Genomic DNA, 19,063 nt, shown 5'->3' on the forward strand with positions numbered 1-19,063 from the left:
TTGCTGTGGCACAGCTCTGGAGGTCTTGCTGGGAGTGCTATGTAATTAGAACATAAGGAGAACGTGGCATTCGCAGGTTGATCAAAGATTCGGACAAATTAGTACATTGTAAGATCTGTGGGTAATCACTATCACGCATCTCCAGGTCTAGGGAAGTGTCAGCTATCTTAACAATATCTGAGGTTTCTGTGGAAGTATATCTGATAAACCCTCCAAGCTGACAGTGGGTTCTGTTGTTTTACATCAACTCTTTGGAGATGGCAGACACATTCAATACTAAGTGTAAAGGTATTTTCTGCTGTGAACTGGACTGGAGCTGTAGCTCAAGTGGTCAAGCGCCAGTGTGAGCAAGAACTTCTAGCAAGCTGGACGAGGGTGACTCACGCCTGTAATCCTAGCTTACTCAGGAGGCTGAGATCTGAAGATCGTCTTCAAAGCCACACCAAGCAGGAGGCCATGGGACTCCTATCTCCAGTAACCAGTAAAGATCTGGAAGTGGAGCTGTGGCTCAAGTGGTAGAACACTAGCCTTGAGTGGAAAAAGCTCAGGCCCTGAGTTCAGGCCCCAATATCAGCACACACACACACACACACACGAAAAAAGCCAAGCAAGAGTGTATGGCCCTGAGCTCACATACATACATACAAAGTACCATCTGCCTTCTGCTTACAAAAAAGAAAAATAGGTGTTATTATGTAGCCCTGACTGGCTTGGAACTGACATTCATCCTGCCTCAGCACCTGACGGCTGGCATGGGGCCACGTCACAAGCTTGAATCTGTGGTTTATAAAAAAAAAATTGATGGGGCTGGGAATATGGCCTAGTGGCAAGAGCGCTTGCCTCGTATACATGAAGCCCAGGGTTCGATTCCCCAGCACCACATATATAGAAAATGGCCAGAAGTGGCGCTGTGGCTCAGGTGGCAGAGTGCTAGCCTTGAGCAAAAAGAAGCCAGGGACAGTGCTCAGGCCCTGAGTCCAAGGCCCAGGACTGGCAAAAAGAAAACAAAACAAAACAAAAAACCAGTCTAAAGGATCATGAAATATACCAGAAAATAATAGAACGAGTATGCTAAGACGGAGGTCGTCGATAAAATAACATCACGAATACAACAGGCTGATAGGAGACGATGCCGTAAGGACTTATTCTTTGCCATCCACACCATCGGCGGTCCGAGGTCCCCCGGGTTTGGGCCGCCGCCCCGCCGCCCCGCAGCCTCGGCCCTGCCTGGCCGGTGGTTGGGCTTCCCGTCCGTCCGTCCCCTCGGCTGTCCCCGAGTGCACGTCCGAGGACAGGAGCCCCCCCCCCCCCCCTTCTCTAGGTGGCGGCTGCCGGGTCTGCAGATCGTAATCATCATCGGAGTCCGTCTGGGGAGGAGGGCCCGGCGCTCCGGGGGAGGAGGGCCCGGCGCTCCCGGGGAGGAGGGCCCGGCGCCCCCGGGGAGGAGGGCCCGGCGCCCCCGGGGAGGAGGGCCCGGCGCTCCCGGGGAGGAGGGCCCGGTGCTCCCGGGGAGGAGGGCCCGGCGCTCCCGGGGAGGAGGGCCCGGCGCTCCCGGGGAGGAGGGCCCGGCGCCCCCGGGGAGGAGGGCCCGGCGCTCCCGGGGAGGAGGGCCCGGCGCCCCCGGGGAGGAGGGCCCGGCGCCCCCGGGGAGGAGGGCCCGGCGCCCCCGGGGAGGAGGGCCCGGCGCCCCCGGGGAGGAGGGCCCGGCGCTCCCGGGGAGGAGGGCCCGGCGCTCCCGGGGAGGAGGGCCCGGCGCCCCCGGGGAGGAGGGCCCGGCGCCCCCGGGGAGGAGGGCCCGGCGCTCCCGGGGAGGAGGGCCCGGCGCTCCCGGGGAGGAGGGCCCGGCGCTCCCGGGGAGGAGGGCCCGGCGCTCCCGGGGAGGAGGGCCCGGCGCTCCCGGGGAGGAGGGCCCGGCGCCCCCGGGGAGGAGGGCCCGGCGCCCCCGGGGAGGAGGGCCCGGCGCCCCCGGGGAGGAGGGCCCGGCGCTCCCGGGGAGGAGGGCCCGGCGCCCCCGGGGAGGAGGGCCCGGCGCTCCCGGGGAGGAGGGCCCGGCGCTCCCGGGGAGGAGGGCCCGGCGCTCCCGGGGAGGAGGGCCCGGCGCCCCCGGGGAGGAGGGCCCGGCGCTCCCGGGGAGGAGGGCCCGGCGCTCCCGGGGAGGAGGGCCCGGCGCTCCCGGGGAGGAGGGCCCGGCGCTCCCGGGGAGGAGGGCCCGGCGCTCCCGGGGAGGAGGGCCCGGCGCTCCCGGGGAGGAGGGCCCGGCGCTCCCGGGGAGGAGGGCCCGGCGCCCCCGGGGAGGAGGGCCCGGCGCCCCCGGGGAGGAGGGCCCGGCGCTCCCGGGGAGGAGGGCCCGGCGCCCCCGGGGAGGAGGGCCCGGCGCTCCCGCCGCTCTCTCGCTCTCCGGCACTGGGCGGCCGGGTGGTCCAGGCGCCTGCAGCTCCGTCGTGCTACGGAGGCAGAAACCCCACATGGCTTGCGGGGTGCCTGCGTCCTCACCCCTTTCCTCTTCTCTGCTCAGGCTCTCGCCTTCCCTAGGGCGCGCCAGGAGGCTCGGCGGGTCCCGCTCCTGCTCCTGCTCCCTGGGTCTAGTCGCTTTCCGGGCTCTTCAGGGTGTCTTGGAACTTTGGAGGGACCGTCCGGTCCCCCCACTTGCTCAGCACCTGCTCCAGCTGCTCCAGCTGCTCCAGCCGCAGGGCCTCCTCCTCGGAGGCCAGCTGGGCTCACAGGCGGGCGGCCCGGGGCTCCCGCGCCTGGGCCCGGGCCTGGCGGTGCAGCCCCCGCAGCGCGCACCTGCTCGTCCCCGCCGTGGGTGGGCGCCTCCCTCCACCTTCCACGCGGCCACCTGCTTGCTCCTCCAGGCCCTCCAGCTGTCTTCCCAACTCGGCCCGCTCCACCAGCGCCTCTTGGATTCGGGTCCTCAAGGCGGCCTTGGGTGTCAGGAGCACCTCCAGCCTCTCCTGCCGCTGAGGAGCCCCAGGGCGCTCTCATCGGCCACCTGCTGCATGCGGGCCAGGGCAGACCGTAAATCAGATTCTTCTGGAATCAGCATCTGTACTGACAGCTCGTGCGGCTGGCTCCGGGCCCCCGTGATCTTCGGCCACACCCTCGGTTGAATGACAATCCCCAGTGGTGTTTGTCTTGGGGTCACCCCCCTTTGTAGTCTTCTTCTTCTCCTTGGATTCTGAGGGCGCATCAAGACGATTCTTCTGCTGGTGTTCTTGCAGTAGCTTCTTTCCTGCCGCTATTTTTCTTGGTCTTGTTTGCTCGGACATCCCAGCGCTGGGAAGGGGAAGATGGGGGGCCACATTCCCAGGCCCTCTGAAATCACCACCAACTGCAGCTGTTTCCTACTGTAACGCCCAAACCACCTGGCTGCGCTCGCTCACCACTGAGCCCTTCTGCCCCCCTCAACCGCTGGTCGTGGTGTAAGCCACTAGAGGGGACCACCAGGGCTGCTAGGCGGCTTGGAATGTGGGCGTGGCCTCAGTTCTTATGTCCCATTGGTCAGAGGGAAAAATGAAAGGCAGGGGGCGTGGCCAGGACATTGTGATCCAGGCAAAATGGGTGGAGCCACGATGAGAGCCACTCCCTCCTCCCCCATACAACCCTGGCCAGTCTGGTTGGGGGAGGGGCGGGATCTGCTTCCGCTGGACAGGGACATCACTTCACAAGTCACCTTCCCGGGCTTCCATCACAACACTGTGGTCACCAGGGTCTTCCAGCAGACATCCAACTGCCCTTCAGGAAGGGGCACCAAGAAACCCAGCTGGCTGCCCACATCCAATGGCCTCAGGTCTTCACTCCACACAGAGCTAGCTCTAGCCTGATCATATTTGATCATATCTGCCAACCCGGGTTTGTGTGTGTGGGGGGGGGCAGCCCTCCCCACTGTTGCACCTGGTGGGGGGGTGGGCATGGACGCCCGTGGTGGCCCGCACTTTGAATCCCAGTGGGAGAATCAGCCATGGGTTCAAGACGAACCTGAGCCCGGTCCCAAGTTCAAGGACAGCCGGGGCTACAGACTGTAACCCCATTGGTCACCTGTGTGTGACCTGGCGTGCTCATTTGACTATGTGATGTTTGCCTTTACAACCAGGCCTGGAAGGCCGCTCATGGTCGCAGTTTCAGCTCCCGAGTCTGGGCTGCCGGTTGGTTCACTTTTTACTTCCCCAATAAATCCATCCTTTTATCATCTTTTTGCTGGAGACTGAGTGGTGGACTCTAGGAGGAAACAGGAATCCCCTCCCTTTGGGGGGGGGGTGACTCCATTACAGCTTTTAATACAATGATCCTATTAGATCGCCTCAGCACCCTGCCCAAAGGGAAAGAGGCAGGGTTGCTCTCCACCTCCTCAATACAATAACGTCTTTGCATGACTAAGTCTCTACAAAGCCTGCAAAGCAGGCTGACCCACGCCTGGCTGGCCGTCCTGGGCCTTGTCCTCTTGGTTCGTGGGCACGGATCTTATACAATTTTCTGATTGTGGGTTGGATAAAGTACAAATGACCACTCCAGAGATGTGGCCTAAAAAATGCCAGCTGGCCATGCCTTGGGGTTCCTGTGACCCTAGTGCATCAGATCTGTGGAGCCAGGAAACGTGAATAAGACACCTGCAAACTTTAGAGCTAACATGAGAACCATTTCCTCCCGAGCTGCTCGAGATTGCCTGTCCTTTAGTTGGTGCTTGTGGTATTAAAACTTGGTAATTGACCCTAAAAAGCAGTTAGCCAGTGAAGCATCTCTCAGAACCAGCAGAATTCCAAAGACAATTCTACTACTTGGGCAGGAGACTTGTAAGGACAGAAAATGGCAGTGAAATGGCACAAAAAAAGCATCTGATTGGTTTGATGATACTTACCTTATATGGGCATGGTATGATGGGTTGGAAGCTTGTGATTGGCTGGAGCTAATTGCTACTGCTATTGGCTGAGATGCAGCTCTTCGGTTATTGCTATTGGCTGGGACTCAGCACTTTGCTGCTATTGGCTCAGGCTTGGCTCTTTGGATGATGCTATTGGCTGAGATCCAGCCGTTTCCTAGAAGAGTATGCTACACACTCTAGTTCCTTCTGCAAGGATGCAAAGTACAGAGGTGGCCTCTGGTTAAACTTAGTTTAACTAACAGCTGGTGGTATGTAGGCATCAGCTTTAGAATCATAGTGGACTGGAAATTTTTGTCACTTGCTGGGCTTTTTGAGCAGTTGACTTCTTCTGTTCTACACTCCAAGTAGCTCCCCTCCTTCCAACATCTCCCAAGACCTGTCTTTATGTTTTTAAATGCATGGCTAATGATGACAGAGAAGGCCAGAAGAGGAGATTTAAACAAAAAAGTTGATATAAACATTTTTCGATACTTTGGGACCTATTAGTACTAATAGAAGTACAAAGTATGTGACAAATAGGCATTTCCTTTCTTTTTTCCTGGTACCTATATTCAAAATGTTCAAAAATCAAGTGAAATAGAGTTTCACATGTGCACAATACAATTTAGATGTGCAACCAACTCCAAAATTACTTCAATGAATATATTATTATTATTTTTATTATTTTGCCATTCTGGGGCTTGAACTTAGGGTCTGAACACTGTCCCTGAACTTTGTGCTCAAGGCTGGTGCTCTACCATTTGAGCCATACCTCCCTCCACTTCCAGGATGTGTTATTTTGTTTGTATTCCAGCATTCAGCCAAGAGTGTGGTATAACAGTAGGTTTCCCAGTAAATGGTTATTGAATGAATGCCTGATGAGTTAGGAGAAAGAGATGAGGGGGTGGAGGTAGCTGGACAAGAGAAGCTCATTAGTACAAATGTGTGTTTTCATACAACACGACTCTTGATTTTCTTCTTTTGAGAAAAGCAGTTTTGTTTTCAAGGACTTACATAGAATAACATTAGGCTAAGGATTTCTAGACTGCCTTGGGATTTGTTTTAATGAATAGATGGAAATTGTATCTAATTAGCATTATTTTTTAATGTGCACACGGGCACATCTAAATTGTATAAAAACAGTTCTCTTGCATAATTTAAACATCTCTTCCACCTGCAAAACAATTGGCTCAGTGGCACCTCAAAGATTCTGTTAGTGGGAGCTGGAATCATGGGGCTTTATTTAAAGGCAAAAGTGAACTAAAATTTTCCCTCAGAAACAAGCAGGCTTAAGAATCCCGAGGGCCACAACATAGCAGTCTCTGATAATGTCAAAAATCAGGGAGGGTTTATTCAAAAAGAATACAAGAGTAATAAAAAAAATCACCCTTTTTTCATAGTAGAATTCTAATTAATAAGCATAGAAAGAAGATGGAAATCGAGAATTGTCTCTTTCCTCTAGACCAGTTTCTTCTTCCTTCCTCAAGAGGCAGCCAGGCTGGATTCTCCTTCGAAGCCCAGTGTGGGTTTACCGTTGCTGCTGCCCCCACCGATGCCCTTGTGAGATGGTTCTCATGGTCCATTCTGATGATCAGGTGTCCACAGGGGCTTGGACAGTTTCTCTGCTTAGGGTCTCACAAGGCCGGATTGCATTTCTCTCTGGAGACTTGGGGAGAATCTTCTTCTGCATTCCTTCAGGTGGGGGCGCGGTGGGGGCAGAATTCAGTTCCTTGCCGTTGTAGGCCTGAGGTCCTCATTTCTAGGACACATCCAAGCCAGCCCCAGTGTGTCGCATACTTCTCCTGCTTCCTACATCTCTGACCTTCCCTCTGAAGCATCTCCGACCTTTAGCAGCTCCCGTGATTTACATTCGTTCCACTTGGATAATCGGGAATAATTTCTTCACACTCACAGGTTCTGGGGATTGGAGCATAGGCCTCATGGAGGCAGGATTGGTTGTCTACTCTAGATGCCCTGCTTCCAGTCTTGGGTTCATAGCTTTCCTTTGAAGCCTGGGTATGGGCCCAGGAGTCCCTTAGTTCCCACCGTAGCTTCATTAAACCTTCTGCTGCTTGGGAGGGGGAAGGAGGAAGCTTGCCCAGCAGTGTGACTTTGCTAGCATTTGCTTTCTCCAACTTTCTCCAACCTTCCCCGGTCTCCTCCAAACCCCGGGTCCCCGGCTAACTGCCTTTGTGAAGCAGCCAGGGAGCAGTGCCAGGTGGGCAGGGGCAAAGAGAGGTGGAGGGCCGAGGGGAGCTCGGGAAGCAGCGGCAGAGGCCGGTGGCCTCCCAGGGCAGACAGGCACTGGACTGCGGGCAGGTGGTCTGGCAGAACGCGCCACGCCCCTCGCCCGCCCACCGAGCCCAGGCCTGCGGGAAGGTGAATGCACATCGGTCCCTCCAGCCCACCTCCCGCAGAAGGAGGGCTTTCAGTATGCAAGCCAGGTTCCCTCCACCTGCAGCTCCAATGCCGATTCTATTTTATAATTTATTTTATTTTGCATTTTATGAGCGTGAAGGAGATTTCCTTGGTATAATACGACCCTCCAGAGAGAGTCTTGTCCACATACATTTTGCTCACAAGCGCTGCCCTAGAAGGACTAGGTTGAAATGACGTGTTCATACATACAACTAACCCCCCAATAAACGCTGGAGCTGAGGGGCATGAACAGCAATATCTATGGCTCTGGCAGGTTCGAGTTTTATTTCATGATGTTGGGGGAGCCACAGCGTCAATTCCAGAGCAGAAGATGGAAGTAGCAAGGGCATCGAACCCCTAAGAGACAGGGACATTTCTCTTCTCTCTGAACTCAGCGAGGCAGTGGCATTAGAAATACTATAAAGAGGGAAAGAAACGAAATAATTCTGCAAAATAGGAAATGAAATTGCGTTAAGGGGGGTGGCAATTCTTGAGTTAGAGGGGGGAAAGTTGTACCCTTGGAAGCAGAACACTTAAGTCGGCAGAGAAAACCCACCACACAGTGACAAAGGAAGAATCTTTATTAGTTTGATCTTAGAATGCAAAAATAAATAAGCAAATAAATAAATAATCCAAAAGCAAATGCAATTACTTCATGGAAAACACATTCATTACTCCTGAGTGGCATGGGCATGGAGTGGCGATGCTTGCATGTTGGGCTCATGCATGCCGATGAGGAAACGCTTCTAGATCATTCTGTCCGCATCTGCACACATATATGTATGGCTGTTAAGAAGACACCTGCAATGCTGACAGTTTTATGTGTTCAGCCATAATGACACTGCTTTCCTCTTGAATCCTAAGAGCTTTTAAAATTAAATTTTAATTTAATAAAAAAAAATCTTCTAGGGGCTGGGGATATGGCCTAGTGGCAAGAGAGCTTGCCTTGTATACATGAGGCCCTGGGTTCGATTCCCCAGCACCACATATACAGAAAACGGCCAGAAGTGGCGCTGTGGCTCAAGTGGCAGAGTGCTAGCCTTGAGCAAAAGGAAGCCAGGGACAGCGCTCAGGCCCTGAGTCTAAGGCCCAGGACTGGCCAAAAATAAATAAATAAATAAAATCTTCTAGGGCTGGGAATGTGACTTAGCGGTAGAGTACTCGCCCAGCATGCTTAAAGCCCTGGGTTCGATTCCTCAGCACCACATATATAGAAAAAGCCAGAAGTGGCGCTGTGGCTCAAGTGGTAGAGTGCTAGCCTTGAGCAAAAGAAGCTCAGGGACAGTGCCCAGGCCCCAAATTCAAACCCCAGGACTAGCAAAAAAGTTGATACCAAAATTCAAGGTCAATCATTTCTCTTCTTTCCTTTTTTTTTTGGAAAGGGTTTTTTGTTCGTTCGTTTGTTTGTTTGTTTGTTTTGAGGGTAGTTCTGGTGCTTGGATTCAGGGTTTTGAGTTCAGCTTGCTTGTTATAAAGCTGGTGCTATACCACTTGAGCCAGGCCTCTCTACCTCCCTTCTTACTGAGTTTAAGTTACTACATATATTTCACAGTATACATTTTAACCTTCGCAATGATGAAGATTATCATTCTACTCTACAGAGCTTACAACATCTAGGAACTTTAACAATAAAACCGTTTCTTCCATTCTGGCTATTCCCCCCCCCCCCCCCCCGCTTTTTAGGTATTTTAAAATTCAGGATTCATCCATCACAAAAAATATGGCAGTTCCATCATCAAAGAATCGCATCCTTGGTGCCCTAAATTCAGTGTACACTCAGCTTTGTGGATAGGGCCAACAATGTCAGTATCACTTACGTTCACGTTTCCCTCTGGATCAGACCAAGGGAACATGAAACATTCAACGACATCATAAAACGTTAAATAACAGGAATAACTTAATAAATACATAAATAACTTAAATATTTAAATAACATAAAATCCGTGGCAACTACAGCCCTGAAAAAAAAAATCTCTATCAAAAAAAAAATCAGCTCACTGTGTCAGTGGGTGTTTAGTCCCTACAGATTAAAAATTATATCAATGATAGCAGGATGGTCCTAACACTGTCCTTGAAAAAGGAAACCAAGTAGAAAATTGCACTCTTTTTCTTTTGCATCTCTTCCATCTTGTCTTAAAAAAATATATTTCTTGGTGTAATATCTTCCATTTTTTTCCCCTCCAAAGTGTCATCCTGGGGAGTAGGATTGGAACCTAAAAAGAATATTAGAAGTGCGTGTGTTAGACAGGCAGTGGGGAACCCCTTCTTAGAGTTCTCCGCTCGTCTCAGACCACCAGAGGATTGGAGGCCCCATGTCTGAGGTCCCCGGCCTTCATGAGGGGGCCTAGAACTCGGCTGGAACCCTGCTCTTGAGACTTCTTCAAAGAATATTTGATTGATTGACACCCCAGGTCCCTTGGGACATGATTCCAGTGTCTGCAAATTTCAAGTCCTGTTTGCTGGGACTCCCGGCTTGCTCGGTCTTCCTTCCAGGAGGACTTGGCCTTAGGCCTGCTTTCTTCACGGCACAGGGCCTGACCCGCCAGAGGCATCAAACCAGTGTCTGTTAACAAACCCACGCGCCTTTCTGACTCTGCTGCCCTATGGCCCCGGCCCCCCTCACCTCCACCCTAGCCCCCCACCTTGGACCACTCACTGGATGTGCACACCGGGCTTGAGCTTCGCGGGCGTGGTGCTTACCTACGCACAGGTCACGGAGGCCCACTCGCTCCAAGAGGAGTTGTAATAGCGGTCCCGGGCTCGCACGAGGACCTGGCCACCCTTGGGGCACGAGACTGTCACTGAGGTGTTCTCCACGGAGAGACTGTCTTTCTGCAAAGGAAGAGGGGACGCGGTGAGGCCCTGGGGGGGGGGGGTGCTGGCCTGCTGGGCACCTTCTCCCCAGAGGAGCGCCTCCTAGCAGAAGCTCTACGCCCTGAGACACCACTGGGATTTATGATTCTGCTCTCCACAGCTCCCTGGCCCCAGTCCCTCCCCAGTGCACACTTTCTCTACCTGTCCTCTCCATATCCAGCAATCCCAGGCCTTGATCCTACCAGCGCACAGATTTGCCTCCAAATCCTGGCTCTGCTTACTTAATGGCTGTGAAACCTCAGGCACTATCTCCGGCTCTGTGTCCTTTGTCCTGCATCAATAGGGGTACCGACCATGCCTGCCTCCAGGCATCACCAAAGCTAACCCTTAGCAACTGTTTGGCACATAGAAAGCACTCTGTATTTTACCTATTCGTGTGCATGTGTTGGCCCTAGGAGGACCAAATTTAGTGCAAGGACGAAGGGTCCACCCTGCTGTAGCCAGAGGCATGGTTAGGTTGCAGGGCTTTGGTTCCTAGACTTGAGTCGGTGCCCTGGTTCTGTTACTGCCTAGCTGGGTGACCTTGCACAGGTTAACGACCTCTCTGAGCTTTTCGCTGTCTTTGTTTATGAAGTGGTGATTGCGATGCTGTCTTCAGAGGGTTCATTTTGTAGATTCAGTGAGATATACATGGGAAGCTTTACACAGATCCAGGCACACGCATGGGAAGTTAGCAGCAGCATTCATTCTGTGTGTGTGTGTGTGTGTGTGTGTGTGTGTGTACGCACGCATGCGCGCGCCAATCCTGGGGCTTGAACTAAAGGCCTGGATGCTGTCCCTGAGTTTCTTTTTTAGTTTCTTTGCTCAAGGCGAGCACTCTACCCCTTGAGCCACAGCTCCACTTCCAGCTTTTTGGTGGTTCATTGGAGATCAAAGTCTCAGGGACTTTCTGGGCTGGAATTGAACCACGATCCTCAGTTCTCAGCCTCCTGAGTAGCTAGGATGACAGGTGTGAGCCTCCAGCCCCGGGCTGGCTATTTGTCTTCTCTTTATTTGGGCCTGCATCAACCTCACCACAGAACACACCGCACCTGCAGCCCAGCTTACCCTTCCTCTCTTCTTCTTGCCCTGGACCTGAACAAAGAATTCCAGGGAGAAATAGGAGTGAGGGGTACTCCAGGAATCGGGGTACTCCCAGCTGGCCTCGACCTGCTGAGAGCCCTCGAGTGGCGTCAGCTGCAGGTTCTTGGGTGGGTCGGGCTTAACTGTGGGAAGAGGACAAACGCGTCATTAACTTGGGAGGCAGAAGGGAACAGCGCAGCGAAGAGCCTGCTTTCGGGGTGGGACGGGATCTGGGCTTGAACTGCCCGCTTTGAGAGCTGAGATTCCCCTGCTCAACACGAAGCTAGTGGTAGGGACGTCATAATTTGGAGAGTGCAGAAGAAAAGAATGCACGTTAGCCCTTTGCCCCCTAACCCCGGGGCCTTGGCGAGGTGGGGCCTGTGGTTTTTTTTCCTTAAGAACTTCCACCCATCCCAGACTCACTGATGTCTCTGAGGAAGAAGCTGGCGGTGTACTTCTCGTACTTGAACCTGTGCACCGCGTCCAGCGCCAGCTCCACGGGCAGGCTCTCCTCGGCGGCAGGACAGGCGCTGGCCTCCTGGCACTCCACCCAGTACTTCCTGAGCTCTCGGTGCTCCCCCGGAACCTTCTCTGCAGACAGGGTCGCCGCGCCGCACGTCACTCCGCGAGGGTCAGAGAGGCTGACGTCAAACACACACAGAAAGGCTGGCAGGGGGTTGGCACGGGCGCCCAGGGCTTGCCCCGTGTGCGTATTTCTCTAGGGGGCATTTTCATCTTCAAGATGGACAATCCCAGCCACTGGCGGCTCACGCCTGTCATCCTGGCGACTCAAGAGGAGGCTGAGATCTGAGGATCGCGATTGGAAGTCAGCTGAGGCAAGGAAGTCTGTGCGGCTCTTGTCTGGTTTTGGTTTTGTTGCCAGTCCTGGGGCTTGGACTCAGGGCCTGAGCACTGTCCCTACCTTCTTTATGCTCAAGGCTAGCACTCTGCCACTTGAGCCACAGCGCCACTTCTGGCTTTTTCTATCTCTCTCTCTATATATATGGTGCTGAGGAATCGAACCCAGGGCTTCATGTATATGAGACAAGCAATTTACCTCTAGGCCATATTCCCAGCCCACGTCTGTGTGACTCTTATCTCCAATGAACCACCAAAAAGCCAGAAGCGGAGCTGTGGCTCAAGTGGTAGAGTACAATAAAAAAAAAAAAATCTCAGGGACAGCACCCAGGCCTTGAGTTCAAACTGTAGGACCAGCACACACACACACACACACACACACACACACGCACACGCACACGCACACGCACACGCACACACACACACACACGATGGGAATGGGAGACACCCACCCCGTGCTTAATTTCCTCATTTAAATAGGATGAACCACGAACTTCAGAATAATGGTATTGTTAGAAGAGAAAGTTAGCTCTGGGAATATGTTAAGAGAATTCGGTGGAATTCTGGAATTTGCTTCGGAGCTTCCATATCTATGCACCAGAGCCTTGAATTCTAGTTTTGATTCCAGGTACATTTTTTTTGGGGGGGGGTGGGGGGAGTCATTTGTAGCTTTGATGTCTCCACCCTCAACCTTTAAAAAAATTTCTCCCCATGTGTGATGGGCCTTAAGCAGTTCAGACAAGTGGACTCAAATAGAATGCTCAGATCCTGTGCTAACACATGTGTTTATTCAGCGAAGTGGCTTAAATGTCCACATTCATTCCTTCCTTCCCTTAGACCACAGGGGTGGGGGATAGAGATTTTAAAAACATACCGATTGATACTGCTCCCTGCCCCCTTGTGTCTCACGAACTTTTACAAGCTCATTGCTAGTTTGCCCTGCTTTCTTCTCCATGAAATACGAGCTATGCAGAATGCTGAAAACCAGGAAAGTTGACTCACCCCCGGCTGCTCCTGACATTGAACTTCACATCGGAACTGATGGCCGTCAGCCACCAGCAGGTGAAATGTCCAGAATAATTCCTTGCCTCACATTTCAGAAAGGTCTTATTTTTGGGTTCTGGATTGGGAAAGAAGGAAACAAAAATACAACCTGGAGAAGGTTTTTCTTCTAGACAGATTTTGCTTGTGTTCAACCATATTCAGGCCACAAATTCCTTCCTCCCCCCCCCTCTCTCTCTCTGTACCAATCCTGGGGGCTTGAACTTACAGTCTGGCCATTTTCCATGAGCTTTTTGTTTGTTTGTTTGAGACTAGCACTCTGACACTTGATCCACAGCTGCACTTCTGCCCTTTGTGTGTGTGTGTGTGTGTGTGTGTGTGTGTGCTTTGTTAGATGTGTCTTATTGACTTTCCTCCCTTGGCTGGCTTTGAACCGTGATCCTCAGATCTCAGCCTCCTAAGTAGCTAGGATGACAGGTGGGAGCCCCTGATACCCAAGCCTATTTTCTTTCTCTCCTTTTCTTCTCCTTAAAAAAAAAAAAAAGTGTATCTTTGATGATGGGAAAGCTATGCCCCAAGGGAATGGCATTACCTTTTTGGTCCTTTAAAATATCGGTGGACCAGATGCCATCTTCGTTTTTGTGCAGCAGCAGGGTGGTGTGGCCCAGTTCCTCGCCGCCTCTGTGGCAGGTGTAGCGTCCGGCGTCTCCAAACTCTTTGACTCGGATGCTGAGGCTCTTCCCGGCGCCCACCACCTCGCCGCGCTGGCTGGAAGTCCAGGTGATGCCGCCGTCCTCGGCAGTGTCGCAGGTGAGGACCACGGTCTCGCCGGGGGCATCCGGGCGCCAGTCCAACTCCACCACGTAGACTGGGGAGCCAGGGGGGGAGGAAGGAACCGTGAGCGCCATGAACGGCCGGCCACAGGCGAATCTCACCGGGGGCCCCTTCCCCGTGCAAGGTCATGGAACAGAGAAGCCAAGAGTTTTACAACTACCACGGACTCACTCGCTGGCAGGATGCCTTGATTAATTAACCTTTATTAGAAGGCACAGAGAGAAGACCTTGATTCAGAGCAAAAAAAAAAAAAAAATGCAAAGAGTGTAAGATTCTTTGCCCAAGGTCTGGGAGACAGAACTTTCCAGTAGTTTTCAGATCCTTAGGGAACAAGGCAGGCTGTTGTGTTTAGCAGTATTTAAACCAATATTTGGTGATCCAGTGAAGTGTAAGGTGTGGAGAAAGAATGGCTAGGACTGAAATCCGGCTTCCTCTAGGGGGCTAGGGGGTTGATTCAGAGTGAAGTTTAGGAAGCTTCAGTCTGCGCATGTGCAAGTATAGCAGTTGGCTCTTGGCTGCAGGACTGTCTGTGAGGAATGAGTGGCAAAGGGAGTTAGTACTGTGATTCGTAGATCGGAGTCAACCAACTGAACAAAAAAAACCTTCTTAAATTTTTTTTCCCATGGGGCTGGGAATGTGGCCTCGTGGTAGAATGTTTTCCTAGTATGCACGAAGCCCTGGGTTTGATTCCTCAGTACCACATAAAGAGGAAAAGCCAGACGTGGCGCTGTGGCTCAAGTGGTAGCATGCTAGCCTTGAGCAAAAAGAAGCTCAGGGACAGCGCCCAGTTCAGGAAAGTCCGTGAGAATACTATCTCCAAGGAACCAGCAAAAGGCCAGAAGTGGAGGAATGGCTTAAAGAGCAGTGCACCAGCCTTGAATGCAAAAGCCAAGCAAAAACATGAGGCTCTGAGTTCAATCTCAGGATCAAAAAAATAAAAAAAAAAAAACAACCCTCATGGGGATTTAGGAACTAGTTCCTTCTGCATGAAACACACTGATGGAGATGTTTGTTAATTGTTTTCGTTCTTCAGTTATCTTGCCCACCACCACCACCACTGCGGTCATCATCATCAGTAAACATTGGAATTTCTGTGGTTTACCAAGAAGTAACAAAGGGGTTCAATATGCAAAGCCTGAGGTCCTTGAGCACACTAAAAGAAGAAAAAAATGAAACGTTCCAAGGCCGGAACCATCTGCATAGTCACCTGTCATTTATACAAGGGAGCATCTAAAAACTGTCAGACATTTGTGAGGTTAGGGAGTGGGGTGACTGGGTTGTTGTCTTCCTGAATATCTTAGGAATAAAAGACCAATTCCAGATGTCTTTCACTCAACTATTTCCGCATTGTGCTCTCTTGACTATTAAGAAGGTTATTTCTGGACCTGGTGCTGATAGCTCACATTTTCCAGCCCGGCTGGTAAGTCCGTGAGACTCTTATCTCCAATTAACCACCAGGAAACAGGAAGTGGTGCTGTGGCTCAAAGTGGTAGAGCACTAGCCTTGAGCAAGAATACTCAGGGCCTATGCCCAGGGCCGGAGTTTAAACCCCATGACGGACGAAAGAAAGTATTTCTGATCATTAACTGAAATCATTTCATCTTTAATTTATGCCTAGTTCCTCTTGCTTAGCTCTGTAAAATACAGGAAACAGCTGTCTGATGTCCTTGTAATATCTTAGAACATTTAAGCCTCTGGATTCAGTCCCTGCTCCACCCTTCCCAAGTGTGTAACACTAGAACAAGTCACCTAATCTCCTGAGCCTCAACTTCCCACATCTGTAAAATGAGGTACAGTTAGTCCACATTCCATAAGTTGGGAAATTAAATGAGATCTGGTTTCAGTAAGTATTAACTACTTTTGTCATATGGTTTAAGACAGTAGTTAGTAACTTTGTTATATATATGAGGGTCATTTAGGTACATCTGACACTCAAGTCAGTGCATATTTATCAAGACTAAGGTTAGAAGGATAGAGAACCCCATGTTCTATTAATATCTGTTCTGTTAGTCTACTAATAATTATCATTATTCCCTGGGAAAATAAATAGCTCAGAGACATTAAACAACCTAAACAATAGTAATACCTAACATTTACTTTCACCTTACTGTGTTTTGGGTATTCTTATTCTTTTTTTTGGTGGTGGTGGGGGGGTAAGGAGGGTGCTAGACCTGGTGCTTGAACTCAGGTCCTGAATGCCGTTCCTGAGATTTTGTGCTCAAAGCTAGAGCTTTCCATTGAGCGACACCTCCATTTCCAGCTCTCTCTCTCTCTCTCTCTTTCTCTCTCTCTCTGTGTGTGTGTGTGTGTGTGTGTGTGTGTGTTTAATTCGAGGTAAGAGCCTCACAGACTTTCCTGTCTGGGTTGGCTTTGAACCATGAGCCTCAGATCTCAGCCTCCTAAGTAGTTAGGATTACAGGCATGAGCCAGGGGCGTCTGGCTTGTTTTGAGTATTCTAATGCATTCTTCTGTATTCACTAACACATTTAATAACCCACTTCTGAACACCTAGTTTCAGCAGAGGAAACTGAGGCTCAGGGGTGAGCCAGCTCAAGGTTGTAGAACTGGTCACCAGCAAAACCAGGACTTGAACCCAAGCCAGCAGGAGTCTCAATTCCTGTGCTTTCTTCCAGCTGCTCCTCACCAGCCCAGGGTGTGCAGAGTGAAAGAGGATAGAAGATGAGGCTTATACTTTTCTTTTTTTTTTTTGCCAGTCCTGGGCCTTGCACTCAGGGCCTGAGCACTGTCCCTGGCTTCTTCCCGCTCAAGGCTAGCACTCTGCCACTTGAGCCACAGCGCCGCTTCTGGCCGTTTTTTTTCTGTATATGTGGTGCTGGGGAATCGAACCTAGGGCCTCGTGTATCCGAGGCAGGCACTCTTGCCACTAGGCTATAACCCCAGCTCCGAGGCTTATACTTTTCAAATCCTCCACTTCAAAATGTCAATCCCATGAAGCACTGGTTTTTAGCATTACTGGCAAACACTCTGTCCTCCCAACACCATCCACCAGGGGCGCCTTTTCTGGCATCTATTATGAAACGTCCCCGCTGGAGCTACCTTGGGAGAAGGAGATGCGATCTTGCATCTTCCCAGAGCAATGGCTCTCATGAGGAAGCTCAAGGCAAGGTCCCCCACTTCATTCCAGCTCCCTGCCTGGGACTCTCAGAGCCCTGGCCTTAGCATGCGGACCTCTCCAGAGAACACAGTGAGACCAATTACCATCTTTCTCCAGTTCCCATAGGGCCAGGAGGGGAGATGCCAGCAACACCAGGGAAAACCAGGAGAAGGCCAGCTGCCGGTGACACATCTGTACAAGGGGAGAAACGGGAGGAAGAGGAGAAGCAAGAGAAGAGGCAGGAAGAGGAGGGGGAGGGGGAGGAGGAGGAGGAAGAGGAGGAAAAAGAGGAGGGAAGAGAGGAAAAGGAGGAGAGAGAAGGATAAAAGGGGACAGGAAGAAAGGAAGGGTTCAAAGGAGGAGGAAAAGAAGAGGAAGTGGAGGAAAAAGAAAAGAGAAGATGTCAATAATCGTGAAGTTATGTCACCCACATTCTAGCCACGTGTTTCCTCTTGCCTTCCTCCCTTCCTCTGGCCCTGTCAGGCTAGTATGAAATGCATCCCAGCCACTCAGATGGCTCTGAGTGGGAACATCTCCACAGAGCGACCACGGGCTGTCTGGGGCTGAAAGAGACCCAGGCCTGAGCCTCCTCACACAATCAAGTTCTTCTTTTTGTTTTCTTTTCAAGAGAAGAAACATACACTTCCCTAATTCAGATAAAGGTATATACCATACCCAGGGTCCCCAAGTCAAATACAGTGACAACTGTATTTGAAAAACACAAGAAAAAAAGAAATCATTTCACCTAGTACATTAAAAATGACAACAGCAAATGAAAAGTTAGGGAAGGGAAGGGGGACAACAAAGGGCAAACCAATGGAACAGTGATACTTACAAGACAGTATGTTTAAACTAACCGTACAACTTGGGGGGGGGTAGGGGAGAAGAGAAGGTGGGAGAAAAATGAGGGAGGAGTTAACAAGTTTGACAAGAAATGTACTCACTACCTTACGTATGTCACTGTAACCCCTCTGTACATCACCTTGACAATGAAACTAAATTAAAAAAACCATAAACTTGGATCACCACTAAGCAACTAGTTATTTGGTGCTTGCTATACGATACTAATCCTTAAAGTGCACTGAGCTCAGAGCCAAGTGAAATCAGGGTCTCCCACCTACATTCTGCTTTCTAGGAGCAAGTGTGTTCACACAACAGATATTTACCAAGTTGGTGTAGCAGATGCTTGTCCTCCAGCTGGGGGGATAATCCACAGACCAGACACTGTGCATGGTGCAAGATAAGCTACCACAGCGTGCCTAGAGGTTTCCAGGGGACCCGGGGCTAAAGGACTTGGGTTAGGCATGGAAAAGCTGATACTGAGGTGAACTTTCAAGGCCTGGCCACGCCCTGGAGAGACTTGGTTTTGTGTGTGGACAGCAATTGCTCCAGATTCCTCTTGTATAACAGTAGCCTGGTAGTTGTCAAAGTTGAGCGGACACCCTGAGAACGATCTAGAAGCATGCTAAAAAGAGGCTGCCGAGTCTTCCCCGCAGACTGTCTGATTCAAGACACGTCAATGCAGGGCGGAGGGTATCTGGAGTTTATGGGAATCTTCTGTCTGTAAACATAAATCTCACCGCACTCCTACGTGCTGTTGAGATGATCATTGGCTAATGTCCTAAAATACCTCCCTCCATCCTCTGCCGCACTGCTACTGAGCAGGAGTCCTGCTACCACGGTCTAAGTCTTCTGAAGACAAAGACTTAAATACACGGGTGGGTCTCTGGGAAAAAGGGGGAACCCATCACCTTGGCTTTCATGAGAAGGGGCTGCAAAGCTAGGATTGCAGGCGTGAGCCACCAGCGCCCTGCTTCTCTCTCTGTGTTTATACGATGGAGAACTGGGAACCCCATGCCAGGCCACAGGGAAACACCCACAGAGGCACCCCAACACCACCTTGGGAGTGGAAGCCTGGACGCTTCCTGGCGCCTCCTGGCGCCTCTCTCGTGCCCTCGGTGCTGGGATTTTCCGCTCCTCCCCTCAGCTGCACTGCAGCACTGCAGGTGAACGGAACATCTCCTGCCATCTTCTAGGACGCC

The 19,063-nt window shown here is 51.6% G+C and overlaps 1 protein-coding gene across 1 annotated transcript; it reads right to left on the bottom strand.

Moving 5' to 3' along the window:
• Nucleotides 1–9,976: 9,976 nt before the first annotated feature.
• Il12b (interleukin 12B) lies at nt 9,977–17,213 on the bottom strand. The gene is made up of 6 exons (XM_048334209.1): nt 17,126–17,213; nt 13,665–13,940; nt 13,073–13,190; nt 11,636–11,853; nt 11,198–11,355; nt 9,977–10,108 (listed from the first exon to the last, which is right to left on the bottom strand). The coding sequence occupies exons 1-6, from the start codon at nt 17,211–17,213 to the stop codon at nt 9,977–9,979; spliced, it is 990 nt and encodes a 329-aa protein (XP_048190166.1).
• Between the last annotated feature and the right edge of the window lie 1,850 nt (nt 17,214–19,063).

The sequence above is a fragment of the Perognathus longimembris genome, chromosome 25 (genome assembly GCF_023159225.1).
Source record: "Perognathus longimembris pacificus isolate PPM17 chromosome 25, ASM2315922v1, whole genome shotgun sequence".
NCBI classification, from domain to species: Eukaryota; Metazoa; Chordata; class Mammalia; order Rodentia; family Heteromyidae; genus Perognathus; species Perognathus longimembris.

Excerpts from the sequence above, each read along its gene's own strand:
- Il12b (XM_048334209.1), bottom strand. The coding sequence starts at position 17,213 with ATGTGTCACCGGCAGCTGGCCTTCTCCTGGTTTTCCCTGGTGTTGCTG. Across the intron at positions 11,854-13,072 it reads AATGTCAGGAGCAGCCGGGG|CCTCTCTGACCCTCGCGGAG; the intron begins GTGAGTCAACTT and ends GTTTGACGTCAG. Across the intron at positions 10,109-11,197 it reads GCAAGAAGAAGAGAGGAAGG|AAAGACAGTCTCTCCGTGGA; the intron begins GTAAGCTGGGCT and ends CTTCCTTTGCAG.